General features: G+C 39.9%; 3 protein-coding genes and 2 non-coding genes across 8 annotated transcripts; 4 read left to right on the top strand and 1 right to left on the bottom strand.

Moving 5' to 3' along the window:
• Nucleotides 1–232: 232 nt before the first annotated feature.
• LOC135637283 (uncharacterized) lies at nt 233–5,883 on the top strand. The gene is made up of 7 exons (XM_065149909.1): nt 233–609; nt 2,578–3,038; nt 3,453–3,567; nt 3,877–4,545; nt 4,919–4,993; nt 5,315–5,428; nt 5,514–5,883. Exons 1-7 carry the CDS (start codon nt 274–276, stop codon nt 5,775–5,777), a joined length of 2,034 nt encoding a protein of 677 aa, XP_065005981.1. The 5' UTR covers nt 233–273; the 3' UTR covers nt 5,778–5,883.
• Nucleotides 5,884–6,436: 553 nt separating this feature from the next.
• On the top strand, nt 6,437–6,510 carry TRNAV-AAC (transfer RNA valine (anticodon AAC)). Its single transcript has one exon. It is a non-coding gene; the product is annotated as a tRNA-Val (tRNA).
• A 243-nt stretch (nt 6,511–6,753) lies between these two features.
• TRNAV-AAC (transfer RNA valine (anticodon AAC)) lies at nt 6,754–6,827 on the top strand. Its single transcript has one exon. It is a non-coding gene; the product is annotated as a tRNA-Val (tRNA).
• Nucleotides 6,828–8,543: 1,716 nt separating this feature from the next.
• LOC103982328 (uncharacterized) lies at nt 8,544–9,434 on the bottom strand. The gene has a single exon (XM_009399228.3). It carries the CDS (start codon nt 9,366–9,368, stop codon nt 8,664–8,666), a length of 705 nt encoding a protein of 234 aa, XP_009397503.2. The 5' UTR covers nt 9,369–9,434; the 3' UTR covers nt 8,544–8,663.
• A 121-nt stretch (nt 9,435–9,555) lies between these two features.
• Nucleotides 9,556–14,498, top strand: LOC135637260 (DNA repair protein RAD51 homolog 4-like). 4 transcript variants are annotated; one of them, XM_065149872.1, is made up of 10 exons: nt 9,556–9,916; nt 10,493–10,608; nt 10,709–10,790; nt 10,960–11,094; nt 11,291–11,404; nt 11,487–11,577; nt 11,899–11,969; nt 12,496–12,645; nt 13,515–13,599; nt 13,699–14,498. In XM_065149872.1, exons 1-9 carry the CDS (start codon nt 9,749–9,751, stop codon nt 13,551–13,553), a joined length of 966 nt encoding a protein of 321 aa, XP_065005944.1. In that variant the 5' UTR covers nt 9,556–9,748; the 3' UTR covers nt 13,554–13,599; nt 13,699–14,498. The 4 variants fall into 4 exon arrangements, with proteins under 4 accessions (XP_065005944.1, XP_065005943.1, XP_065005942.1 ...); XM_065149871.1 differs by having other exon boundaries at nt 13,515–14,498; XM_065149870.1 differs by lacking the exons at nt 13,515–13,599; nt 13,699–14,498 and having other exon boundaries at nt 12,496–12,775.
• The last annotated feature ends 152 nt before the right edge of the window (nt 14,499–14,650 follow it).

A 14,650-nucleotide genomic window follows, 5' to 3' on the forward strand; every position in this document is an offset into this window, starting at 1 on the left:
AATACATTAGTCGTGATGAATATTTCATAATTATTTTTAAAATATTTCTATTAGATTTTACCTTTTCTCTCTTGGAGGATATTCTAAAATTTTTTGAAATAAGGGTAACTATTTTAGAATTATGAAAAGGGATATCATCTTTGCAAAAACACAAAAAAAGGAATATTTTCCTAAATTTTACATATCAACTTCAAATATTAGATTTATATTATTTATTCATATCAGAAGGAGAGTAATACTAAGAGAAGAGATACCATTCGATTGGCTTCGCCCATGGCGGCGACGGAGGAGAAGAGCCTCGCGGAGCGGAAGCCCCGCTCCGTCTTCGATCTCCCGCCTGGCTTCTTCGATTCGTGCCGCCTTCTCCGCTCCCTCCAATCCGAAACCCTTCGGCGGATCCCGGACCCTTCTCCGGTGACGGCCGAGACCGGGGTTGCCGGGAGCGTCGGCGAGAGAGTGGATGTGGAGGTCGAGTCGGTTCGTGCTGGGGAGATGGGGAAGGAGGCCGCCGCCTCGTCGTCTAGGTGGACGTGCAACACCTGCAAGGCAGAGTTTGATTCTCTCCAGGACCAGCGCTCCCACTTCAAATCCGACCTCCACCGCCTGAACGTTAGCACAACCCTCTCCCTCTTGATGTTGACTCCAAATTCGTTTGGTCTTCTTTATTCTTTGATACCTAATTTCCCTTCTTATCATAAGCGTAGATATGATACTTATGGTTCGGTGTTCAAAGGAAAATAGGGATTTTTTTCTGCTTGTTGTAGGTTATGTAGTTCACACGCGAGCGGCTCATGGATTGGTCGAAATTCTTTCTCTATGTGGTTCTTGCATCTGAATAGTATTAATAAAAAAGGTGTAGAACAAGAAGAAAATCTTTAATCGTACACTGAAGAAAACCCTAAATCATCATAAAACCCTAAATCTTTAATCGTAAGTGTGTGTGTGTTTTTTTTTTCTTCTTCTGTAACTATCGATAGAATTATAAGCAGTATAAGAAGATATTTGATGAGGCATAGAATATTTTAACAGACGTTGTTATTTATATATCATAGAATGGACTTTTGAAACTCAAACAACTTTCTGAAGAGCTTGGCACCCAGTGTCATTCCAATGCAGGATCTTGGGCATATCATGAGATATGTTTCTGGTGGTTTGCTTTTTTTAACAGGATTTAATAAAAAATGTTATTTTAGTTTAAAAAAATATTTGGTGGAATTATGACTTCTGATCACAGTTAAGAACTTATTATTCTCTGAAGTCTGAACATTTAGGAGTTCATGAAATTTAGGTTACTTAGGCCATCTTTTCGTTTAATTTGAGGGAATTTTTTGGATATTGATCTTCGATAGCATGGGTTTATCATGTGATTGCTAATTTAGGACAAAGACCTGTTGACTACTACTTCAAAAGGCTACTTGCCAAATCTTAGTGTTTAGAGGATCATGGAAATTCCATGACTTCTCATCAAATTTAAATTGTCTATCATGGAAATGGGAATATAGTTCTATTAGCTCATTTTTCTGTTCCAATAAACTTTGTTGACGTTAAGATGACCTTAAACCATGGTTTTTAATTTCGATGTGTACCGCCTAGTACGGGTGGTGCGTATCGGTCCGAGAGCCTCTCGATACGCGGACTGCCTACTACCGAGCGATACCAAATTTTTGGCTCAGTATCGTGCGGTAACGATCGAAATTTCGATCGTTACTAACCTGTACCGAGCAGTACCAGTCGATTTCAACTATTACTGACCTGTACTGGAAAGTAATGGTTGATTTCTACCTTACCGACCTTTTAGCTATTTTAGCTAAAATAGCTGAAAACACTAATACAATATGTACTAGTGTTTTCAGCTATTTTAGGCGTACCGCTTGGTACGTTGATATGGACCGAAATTGTGAACCTTGCCTTAAACATTTATTTCCGATGGACACTTCTTGAACATCCTGATGAATGGAGTTGAGATTGACCTCAATTTGAACTTAGAAACAACACATTGGAAGAGAGGAGTCTGATGTGCGTATCATACACTGAGCTTATCTTGTGAAAATATAAAAAGAGGTGCACAGGGAGTGTGTCCAATGGAGTCTTTCTCTAGTGCTCATTAATATTAGAGGTAGAGAGTAGTAGTCTAGGGATTAGAAAATTTAGTTGCCTGCCTCCATAAAGATGGACAAGGTCCAACAACAAGGAGGAATGGAAGCTTCCTTCCTAGTCTGGTTGCAGAAATGGTGGTGATTACAAACACACGTTGGTATGGAGCAGGTTTAGGCCCTGTCAAACTGGCTGCAAGGAAAGTGATAGTTCCAAGCGGCATGGTGGAGGAGCACTCTAATTAATTTATGTGTCATTAGGCTATATGGCAAGTAGCTATTGGCTGATCAGCAGGGGCCTCATGCTAACCCTCATCATTTTCATCATGTTGAATATATTTCTCCAGTTCTTCTGTATGCAGGTTTTTTTTTCTAGAGTTAAATTCCTTTTCAATTACCAAAGGGCATCTAGATAGTGGCCTAATAACTTATCTCCTGGCCAGTTTGGATATTCATGAATTGTCTAATATAACTCCATGTTTAGGTCAAGCTGAGCATTGCTGGCAAGAATATTATCAAGGAAGACGACTTTGACAACTTGGGTGGTGATCCTGTATATGAGGACTTTGATGTGTCTAGTATCTCTGGTTCAGAAGATGAGTTTGAGAATGATCCTATCCATCAGAGCTGCCTCTCGAGCAAAGGAAAAGAACGTGATAAACAAAAGCCATGTTTCTATCTTCAGTCAGGTGATATAGTTTCAGTATGGAGATGCTTGCTCATGGATGAAACTGAAGATATATCTTTTGAGAACAGCAAGTCAAACCATATGGTAAGTGGAGATACATACTTAGAAGAGACAGAGTTGATTAACAGATTGAAAACTTTGGTTTGTGAACCTCGAGATAGGTCACATCTAAGGATTGTTTTGCTTGCAAGTGGTGGTCATTTTGCTGGCTGTGTTTTTGATGGGAACTTTGTCATAGCTCACAAGACATTTCACAGGTCAGTACAATCTATTCTTTCTGCACTCTCATTCTTGTGTAGCGTTCTTTTTAATATAAAATTATTATCCTAGCTTGCTGATTATCATATAACTCTCTTTCAAACAGAATAATCTAAACATATTGATAATCTAAATATATAATTTTTTTAATACAGATTACTGAACAGTTTGATTATCTACGACATATTAATAATTTCTTTTTTCTTGTATATTTGTGCTGGACATGAGAGGACAAGGCTAACTTAATCCAAACATTTGCTTGGCAAAAATGATATATCAGTTTCCATTTTAACTCGGGAGACCTGATTTAAGCCCACTGCAGTATAATTTCTTTTCTTTTTTTTTTCCTCAATTATATTGCATTTAACTTGATTGCTTTAAGCTGTGATTAACTTCCTAATGTCCATTTGTAGGTATGTCGTTAGAGCAAAGGCTGGCAAGAGGCAATCTGCCAAAGATGCAACCGGGAAAGCTGCAAATTCAGCTGGTTCATCTCTTCGCAGATATAATGAAGCTGCACTGAAAAAGGTACTAAATAACGAGTTTTCTAGAGATCTTTCATCACTAATGCATAAAGCATATGTGGAGCATTACCGCTGTTGTCAGGAAACTTCAATGTCTGTTTGGAACTAAGAATGAATAATTTTTCTTTCTTTTCTCATGCAGTGTATGTTTACTCTTCAATTGAACATGATCTATTAATTTGACAGCCTTTTTCTTAGATCTACTATTTAGCATCACCACATTGTGAACACTTCCGGTTAATAAAACATACAATACTTCTTGGTTACTCTTATCCATGTCCTATAAATTGATTTGTAAATTTCTTTGACACAGGAAATTCAAGAATTGCTTGTCTCTTGGAAATCGTTCATCGATTCTTCCTCATGTATATTTATTCATGCTCCATCCAGGAGTCGTCAGATGTTTTTTGATGGGGAAAAGCCTCAGTTGAGTTCTCAAGATCATAAAATTAGACATGTTCCTTCGACTGTCCGTAGGCCAACATTCAAGGAAGCCGTACGTATATATCAGCAATTGACAAGCCTGGCCTATGAGGTAGATGAGAATCACATCCCAGATGAAGACACATCTTCTCGTGTATCTTGTGAAGGAAATAGCATTCCTCAATCCAATGATTCCAATTCCAGTGGGCACTTGGAGATCAAGAAATCCTCTTCTGGATCAGGTTCAGGGGTAATACAAGGTTTGGCAATTGCAGTTGAGGCAGTTAATGCATCATCTTATAGGGATGAAACAACACCTCTGCATGAAGCAGCAAAGTGCGGTGATGCTGAACGAACTCTTGAGCTTCTTGAACAAGGTCTAAATCCCTGTATTAAAGATGGTAGAGGTCGGACTCCATACATGTTAGCATCAGAGAAGGAAGTCAGAAACATTTTTAGAAGATTTATGGCGATAAATCCTGATAAGTGGGACTGGCATGCTGCCAATGTGCCAAGTCCATTGACAAAGGAAATCGAAGAGGCGCAAGCGGCAAAACAGGTACCTGATCTGTGTTTTCTATTAATGCAATGTTTCTACTGCATTATTGTCTAATAAAACAGTGTTCCTGGAAAAGCAGTTAGTGATGAATCTTTTCCTTATTCTTCAATTCCTGTTGTCACCCCTGAATTCCATTTATGTAAACAGATTGATTGATTAATAATTCTTCTGCTCTAGTAACTTAAATTCATTTAGCATCAGTATCAGTGAACTTAATGCATATGCTTTCTGGGATGCTGACTGGTTATTTTTATGATGTTAAAAAATTTACATGGATTAAGTTTATGTTCATGCTTGTTGCTTAAAACTTCTGGAGGAACATTTTTCTTTATAGACCTTAGGATTTGTTAATTTCTGTGGGATGGTTACATAGGCTGAGAAGGATGCCAAGAGGAAGGCAAAGGCTAAAGAGTTGAAGAAGTTGCGGAAAGCGAAAGAAAAGGCAAAGGTATGCTTCTAGTGCATTCGGTAGTCATTCAAATCTTTACTAAGTGTGATTTGTGTTACTAATACTGCTTTTACCTTTCCTTACTACAGTGTGATTTGTGTTACCATTGCATTCGGTAGTCAGTAAATTCAATTTTTTGTCTGGCTTGTCGTTCTCCTTGTTAGATTTTAATGTAGGCTTGACCATTGCGAATGATTGTTTTGCCAAATCAGAATGACAATGTAGACCAAACAAAAATTATTAATTGAATCTTTTGACCTCGATAGGATAAAAAACTGATGGGTGTTTGTTTGGATGTTTGCTCTCTGCTGACAACTCCAGGCCCAAGCTGCCATTTCCGAAAATGCTTCGGCTGCTGTATCACAGAATCAAGGAGCATCTGCCTCGGCTCATATACAGCAGCCCCAAAGCAATCAGCCTGTTTTGTCTAAAGAGGTCAGACAAGGAAAAATTCTCATCTTTAGAACAATCATCTTTGATGCTCACAGGTTGTCTAACTGGCGAACGTGTCCATGATCAGGAGGAACAGAGAAGGGCACTGGCAGCAGAAAGAGAAAAGAGAGCAGCCGCAGCAGAGAGGAGAATAGCAGCTCTAAATGCTCGACTAACGAGCACCACGGTAGCACCACCGAGCAGCTCAGCGCCTAAGAGCGGAGCTGGCGATGCCATTTGCTCCTGCTGCAGTGCCTCCTTGGAAGGGAAAGTCCCTTTCCACAGGTATGATTACAAGTACTGCAGCACCTCTTGCATGCATGTCCATAGAGAGATGCTGGAGGATGGATAAACAGACCATACCTTTTTGTCACTTTGTCAAATTGATCTTATCTTTCAGGGACCAATTGTTAATTTAATTTAACTAGTTCCCAATTCAGACAGATTGATTTCTTGAATTGTTTGAAATTGTTTATTGTTAGCTTCTGTGTGACCGTATGTTAAAGTTGGTTTTGGTTGCGTGCAAAAGAGTATCTGACCGGCAAAATCGACATGGGGACCTAAACTCAAACCAGAAATCTTGAGTGAGAACATGATGGAGACTCTTTTATACTTCCAAGAACAAGAGAAATTTAAGGATATTTCCATCAAAGATAAAGCCAGTGTCCTGCAAGATCAAACCTTTCTAACAAATTCAGCCACAACAACATCGGATTCATGCGTTTCTAGGAAGAAGAAAAACCGAGGAAAGGGCTCACCAAATTGGTCATGGCCACCTGGTTCTTGGTGACGTCGCCGATGGGCGAAGGCGGCGTGGGGCCATAATCGCACTCGCATGAAGTGCCGGCTGCCGGATCTTTCTTGTTCTGGCGAGTTCTACCACCGTTTCTTGAATGCTTTCCGGCTGTGGCCATCGAGTCGACGACCCACTTACCTGGTTGGCATTGATCCGTCTGGTTCGAGTTCGATCTGTGTAATTCACCAAATCTCATAAATAATAAATATCAACCAGGTGTCGTGGTGTAGTTGGTTATCACGTCAGTCTAACACACTGAAGGTCTCCGGTTCGAGTCCGGGCGACGCCACTCTATTTTTATCAGCATCTAATCGATGACCTTTGGACTGATTTGTGTTATAGATAGAGTATTTTGTATCTAAATAACAAGTAACAACAAGGTGTCGTGGTGTAGTTGGTTGTCACGGCAGTCTAACACATTGAAGGTCTCCGGGCGACGCCACTCTATTTTTGTCAGCATCTAATCGTTGACCATCGGACTGAGTTATATTATAAATAGATTATTATGTCTCCAAACAATAAATAACAACGTGGTGTCGTGGTGTAGTTAGTTATCACGTCAGTCTAACACACTGAAGGTCTCCGGTTCGAGTCCGGGCGACGCCACTCTCTTTTTGTCAGCATCTAATCGTTGATCTTTGGACTGAGTTATGTTACATATAGGTTATTTTGTCTCTAAACAACAAATAACAAGGAAGTATCGTGGTGTAGTTGGTTATCACGTCAGTCTAACACACTGACGGTCTCCGGTTCGAGACCGGGCGAAGCCATTGTCATTTTTGTCAACATCTACTCGTTGCTTTGGACTGAGTTGTGTTACGATATTGCCTATTGGATATTACGTTATTTTTATGAGTTGAGCACTACGTTCATACCACAATTTAATTGCATAGTTGTTAGGAGGTTCCAGCAGTGTTGTACCACAATCTTCACTCTTTAGGGGATCATTTATTGTAAAAAGATTTTTGATTTTGTTGTTTACTGGGGAAAAAAACTTTGTTTTGATCTTTCTACATGGAACCATTTGACAATTACTGTGCAACGCAAAATTTCTCTCCTTGATTATTAGATGCTCTATGCTCTTTCATGGCAATCAATTATCTCAGATCACCATTTACATTGACCAGGAAACCTTAGAAGGCAACATCTTGAGCTATACTTAAAACCTATATATGACTAGTCCATGAAAGGTGGAGCACAGAATTATGTTCCTTAAGCAATCATAAACTGGATTGATATCTTGATGTATATGTGAGGAAAATACTGACCTTCTAATCAATCCTTCTCTGCTTGTTCATAACCTATTGAAGTATTTCCCATGACCTTATCACCAAGTGCAATGCCTTGTCATCCAAACATCACAGTTCTTGATACGCTAATCAGAACAACATCGATGAGAAAAAAAGTTCATTTGAACCAGTTCCTGAGTAATTATGGTGCTATGCTGGACAAGTGTATTACAATTTCTTCCAATCTTAGTCAGATTTCATGTACCTGTTCTTCAATGAATATTCATGCATCGCTTTCTTAGATTTTGCACACCTAATACATGTTCCTTTGAATAGCAATTACCTATGGTATCAGGTTGACCTTTCATAAGCATGCATAGAACAAAATGAGCATAACAAAAACACTAATTGCCTATCCTTGATTCAACACACACCTTCACTGTTGTTTTAGAGTTGATATTGCTACTTCTTTTAGAACCATACTATACCGATACTATTGCTTGATCAGACCAATGAATCATTTATTTCTCTTAAACTGTATTTTTTTCCTTATTTCCACTCATGTCTGTTCTTTAGGTGTCAACATCACTCAAACCAGGTCTGAGTATTTATGGTGCTAAGCTAGGAAGTTGGAAGTGCCTTACAGGTGTGCTAAATGACTTCTAATTAGGTTTACCATCCCATAAAAAGCCTAAAAAGAAAGTTCATATATTCTAACTATGATAAGAAATCAACAAGAGTACTATTACCATCAGTAAAAATAGAATTACAAAGTTCATGCAGCAATGCAACGTTTGTTTGCACAAGGTGGACTACAGAACACAAGAATTAAGTAAACTAGAACCAACTTATCCACTCCAGATTCATCAGTTAACCACAATTTTGCAGACATAATGCATAAAAAACTAGAACATCAGTTAACCACAAGAATTAAGGTGGACTGCAGAACACAACAATTAAGCAAACTAGAACCAACTTATCCACTCCAGATTCATCAGTTAACCACAATTTTGCAGACATAACACATCAAAAACTAGAAGAACATAAAATTCACACACAAAAAAAGAATATTTTGCATCGAAACCATGGAGCATATTCTAAGCCAAATCGTGTTATTTGAAGACCAGAGGCAAACAAGATATAGAATAAGTCTGTTTGGATTGCTGCGACAGCTAAACTAATCATATAGATCTTTGATCTTATCTACAAACTATTACCTTGCCACTGATCCATCTTTCAAGGAGTTCCTGTGAAGAACCCTCCCAGCCCCATTATTGATCGAGTCCTTCAAGTCCTGGATCAAATCCCTAAGCCCCAAGCTTCCACCTGCCTTGAGCTTGCTCTTGTCCTGACCATCCTCAATTTCCTCCTCATCGTCATCATCGGCCTGTTTCCTACCCTTCTTCTCCGGCAGTCTCTCGAAGTAATTCCCGTAGATGTACTCGGCCGAGTACCCGTTCTCCTCATCGAAGAGCATGATGTGTCCGTGCCACTCCCACACCCGGTACTCGGACCCGGGCTCCTCGTGGACGGCGACACAGATGTTGTGATCACCGATGGCCACCGACTGGCCAGAATTGGCCTTGAGGGCCTCGACGGCGTTGCCGGAGCGGACGATCCGCACGATCTCCTTCTCCAATTTGGCCTCCTCCTTGGAGAGGAGCCGGCGGTTCTTCGACCCTTCGCCGCTGTCCTCGTCATCCCCCTCGTCGTCGCCATCGGAGCCTTCCGCGTCGGAGCCGCGGTCACCCAGGAGGAAGTCGTCGAGGCTGTGAGAGAGGAAGGAGTTGGTGTCGAGGTACGGTGGGCGGAGCTGAAGGCGGCTCATGAGGGTTTGAAGGAGGAGCTGGTCGTATGAATAGGCACCGGCGCTGGAAAAGGCAGAGGACGCGGCGGTCTTGTTAGAATTGGAAGCCATTAGGATTCTATCGGTCGGTCAAGTGGGAGCGCGAGTGATTGGTCCGGCGACGGGTTAGGGTTTTGAGGACAGAATTGCTTATATGGGTGGGAGCCGAGGGAGGGAGGTTCCACAGTACACGTGCTCGCCACGTGACTTGATGCTTCCGGCGAGTGGCCACGGAGGGCACGTGTGACGTCGGTTTTCTTTAGCTAAGGTTCAATCCCGTTGCCCCGAAACCACGTGATCTGCGTCCATTTCGCTTTGATAGTTGTGCAGTCATATGATTATCAAGATCCAAGTTCGTGTGTGGGTAAGTCCGCACGGCACGAGAGGCAAGTTGTGAAAACACGCGCTTTCGCACATGTGGCAATGTGTGACTAAACCCTCCACGATTCCAAATGGAAGAGAGGGGGCGCGTAGCGGGAGAGCTCGAAAGATTGATTGATGGCGGAACCCAACACAAATGTGCGGTAGCATCTCAGGTCCCGATGCCTCCACCCCGAAACCCTCGCTCTGCGATTCATGCCAAGTCCCCCATAACCAAAGAGTTAGGGGAGGAGGATGTGGTAAGGTTCTTCCACCAGTGATGTTCCTTGTGAATGGGAGGTCAATTGTTGATGTAGCTTATTATGCTGATTTTATTGCAATTGGAGATGATAGAATGCCTATTGTCCCTTTTCTTTAACTTCATCTGTTGGAATCAAAGAAACTTGGTACTTTTCTTCCAGTAGTCGAGGTTGAGTGTCATCTTGGTACGTGGATGCTAATTAGGTGTTCTGTTAATTTCTTATAGACCCATTTCTGTTGTGATTGGCATCTGAAAATTGATGCATATTTATGTTTTCGTAAGAATCAAAGAAACTTGGTATTTTTCTTCCAGTAGTCGAAGTTGAGAGTCATCTTGGTACGTGGATGCTAATTAGGTGTTCTGTTAATTTCTTATAGACCCATTTCTGTTGTGATTGGCATCTGAAAATTGATGCCTTTTTATGGTTTCTTAAGAATCTAAAAGGATTTGTAATTACTTATCCTTTTACTTAAGATTTTTATCCTCTTTCTTTGGATTTGTGAATTAGTTCAAATTTATTTTCTCTTTTTGCACTACTCCGTCACAATATGTTAAACTAATAGGACGAAAACAGGGGATGGAAGAAGTTTCGGTGGCGATAGACAGACGACAACCACCATGGTTGAATGGTGTGGAGCTGCTTGAGGATGCTAAATGGAATAAGCATGCTCTTCCAACTGGATGTAAAGGGTATCTTAAATTTAACTAGTATAGTTTATTGTCTTGTGTTTCTCTAGATGTTTTTCTTTTTCAACAGTATGATGTTTTTTATGGCGTAATGAATTATCAGGATTGACATCCTTCTTGGAGGAGGTTTGCGGGAAGGTCAGTTAACAGAAATTGTGGGGCCATCCTCTTCTGGTAAAACACAAGTAAGAAAGTTGTTTGACTCCATTAAATCTTCAAGTATGTAAAATCAGTCTGTAAGAAGTTCTCCCCTTCATTTAGACCATAGATGTTAGATATTTTACTCCTGATTATTGGAAGTTCCGGTGCAATCATAAGTTCTTAGTCATGTTATTCAGCAAACATGTTGTGCAGGTTTGTCTGCACTCTGCATTGGGTGTTGCAGACTTGCATTTGGGTGTTGTTTTGTTCTTGGATACTTGTAACTCTTTTTCCCCACACCGCATTGCGTACATGGTTAATTCGCAGTCTGACACTTTGATTAAAGAGGTGAAATCCTTTTCTTTTTGTCTTTTATTTTTTGCTTAATGTCTGCTCTGTTGCCTTAGTATGAGCATTGAGAATTACCAGTAGTCCTATAAGTGTAAATTCCATAATTGATAATCAGGAACATTCTTGTTATTATGGAAATTGCAAATTACATGTTTTTTATGGGTCAATCTTGATTGTGAATTTTTCATTGTAGGGAAAAGAAGGTAGGCTCAAGAGGATTATGAGCAGCATACTATGCCACTCCGTATTTGACATCTTTGAGTTGTTGGATGTTCTACATCAAATTGAATGCAAATTGAAGCATCAGGTTCTTTTTGTCCCACAGATACTGTGAATGGTGCTATGTTAGTTGAATTTAAGTGCATTGAGCACTTCTATCAATGGTTCAGGTAAAAAGTAGTGGCAACAGGATACGGTTACTAATCGTTGATTCAATATCATCCCTCATAACACCCATCCTTGGAGGCAAAAATTCACAAGGTATGCACCTCATATACTCTTAGTTTGTATTCCCGACATGCCCCATGATTAATTTGACTTAAGTTCTATTCTATGCAACTGCTTACTTGGGTAGCTTTACATGAGATCCACTAAGTGCTTGTACATATTGTTGCTTTACATGCGATCAACATGCCCCATGATTTTTATATCATTGATGTGGCTGAGTAACCCAATAGGAATATTGTATATCACCAGTTCTCATGACTGTGTATGCTTGCAAACAGGTTTTGTTTTCTGAGTTTTAGCACACATGTTCCATTGTTTTGAGTTCCTCCAAGCTTTAGTCTGATAAAAATGCAGGACGGCTGATGATGATCACAACTGGAATTCTGTTGAAGAAAATAGCAAATGAATACAACCTGTCAGTTTTGGTAAGTACAATAATGTCTGGTGTTGCATATTTTGTGCTTGGCTGCATAATTATTGTATCATGTTTCTGTGATGAAATGCACACAAAGCCTATTGCACTTTAGGTTCACCAGTTGAAATTTTCATTCTTGATATTTGCTGAAGATTGCTGTTACATTAGACGTCAGCAGGCTTTGATGAAAGCAGAATGTTTGAGCATGGCAAAGTTATTTTCCTGTTGAAGCAAAAAAGTTAAACTTATCTTTTTGCTAAAAATTAATTATATAGTTGTATTTTCTCATTGAACTATAAATCAGGTTTATTAGGTTAGCCAAGGAAAGCTTTTTTTAATTCTTTCTGGTATTTAAACTGAACATATCAGGCAAGAATTTGGTTTTTTCCTTAGCTACTAAAAGTAGTCCCATGTTTAACATGGAGAAATGCTAATATCCACTGTTAGTATGTAAGCATGTCTTGCAGCTTGTACCTTTGTGACAGCCATGAGCTAGCCGAAAAGATTATAACTCTTTGCTACTTAATGCTGATAAGGTAACAAATCATATGGTCGGAGGAGAGGGAGGAAGTTTGAAGCCTGCTTTGGGGGAGAGCTGGAAGAACATTCCACATGTGCGGCTAGCGCTTTCTCGTGATCAAGGGAGCAATGTTTGTAATGTTTCCATACTAAAGCACACGATCATAGTAAATATCTATTACCTTTTTGCCTTCAGTAATGACACTTGTAACATAGCTCCTACCCACTAATTTCTCCATGTATGTTGGTACACAAAATTCTTTTATAATGGATTATAGAGGCTTGTTAGCGTGAACATTAACTTGATTGTCCCGGTATTACTATCAAGATGTTATGAAAAAAATTATTGCAATGACAGTCATGAAAATTTTTGTTGGATTGACACTGCATTTATGTACGACATAAGAGCTAGCAATTCATTTTGGTAACTGACATGTGACCACCTCAAATTTCTTTTTGGTTGTGAAACTACTTATTTACTTTTCCCAGTCATTTTTACTTCATAATCTTGATCAAAGCACAAAGAGTTTTAGGTGCCTAGTTCCTCTTTATTGATTTGATCTCCATAGCATGCTTAGGCAAACATTTAAGAGTTTCGGTATATTCATGTATAAGCATTCTGCTTCAGATGCATTTAATTCCTATATCAAATGCAGTCCATTCTACTATTCTTGGTTAATTCCACTATCCTAGATCAATGTTTCTGACCAATATCATTCGGTGAATTAGTCATGCCTGATGAGTGTATGTTCATGGCCTGACAGTATCTGGTGTCCATCCCACCACATTGCATCACTGATGGACATAGGAGTACCAATTTTTGTTCATCTGCATATCCTCTCTTTCTGTGCACCTGATATATCTTGTTCAGCCATTGGTTTGGTTATTAAATAAAAATGTGATGCAAGCCCGTGTAGCAGTAGGATCACAAGTTGGCACCGTAGGCAATATCTAAAATTCAAGACTATTGTGGTAGATTGTTATGCTTATCTCTTCTCCTCAATCTTGTTTGAGTTCCATCTTGCTGTGTCTGCAGGCTTCTGGTCGTACAGCAAAATTTGTGATCGACAATTGAAGCGAGGGAGGTGAAGAAAAGACAGGCACAGATGAACTCCATAATGGTAATGGAAATATCTTACAGGATGTGTTCTGGTTTATTCCATTCCTTTTGTTTGGGAGTGCAGTCCTTTTCTTCTCCTGTCCTTTTGTCTTTTGTATAGGTGAAGCCCACCCAAACCCAGGGCATCTCCATGATGTAGCTTGCAGGGTGCAGTCCATGATATAACGAAACCCTGAGTCCTCCATTGCACATCACAATAATCAACAGTATTGTAGCAGCTCAACATTTTGGAGGAAAACAGAGACTTGAAATGCCCGTATCTCCCGTCTTCTCAGAACTCCTGGTTCCCAACCGTTGTGTTCATCACATGAAACATGGTCTACAATGGTATTTGCTAATCCTTGGATCATTGGATCATGCAAAGCATCAGCGAGGGTAGAGGAAGGTGTGAGCTGCCACAGCAACAAGATTCTTTGCACCTTCAGGCCATTGTTGTTGGACAATTAGATCAAATCATTGTCCAACGAGCCAGGGAGAAGAGGAAGAGAGCCTTTGTGTGAGAAGTCTCTTTTGTAACTTGTAGGTTGCATGAGAACAAAAGCATGTGGCCATTCTTGGCCCTTGCCCATTGTCTCGAATGGGAGCCCAAGCATCAACAGCAACCTCACTGCAACAAAACAAAGAACCCACAGTGAGAGGAGACGTGCTCACTGCAACAAAACAAAGAACCCACAGTGAGAGGAGACGTGGACGGGCACAGTAATGGTTTGATCCAATGTAAATCCTAAGCTGTCTCTCTTAAAAGTTGGAAGTCATGGAGTTGTTTGTCTATCCCGCTATTCTCTTTCATAACATCATCTGTCTGTTCTGACCAAATCAATTTTATGATGTTAATTCTTTTGTTTTAGACAGACGAACGATCGTGATCAACAGTTATGTTGAAATGGACAATTTTGACAAGGTATGTGTAAAACCCTTTCCTAAAAAAGCTATGAAAGATTCCCTGTAGACTGTTTAAGAAATATTTCCTAAAAGGGTTATTGACTTAAATAGAAAGATCAAAAATAGAAAGAACATCATGTATGTAGGTTAGCATGGAACAAAGTTTGTTC

The sequence above is a fragment of the Musa acuminata genome, chromosome BXJ3-4 (genome assembly GCF_036884655.1).
Source record: "Musa acuminata AAA Group cultivar baxijiao chromosome BXJ3-4, Cavendish_Baxijiao_AAA, whole genome shotgun sequence".
NCBI lineage: Eukaryota > Viridiplantae > Streptophyta > Magnoliopsida > Zingiberales > Musaceae > Musa > Musa acuminata.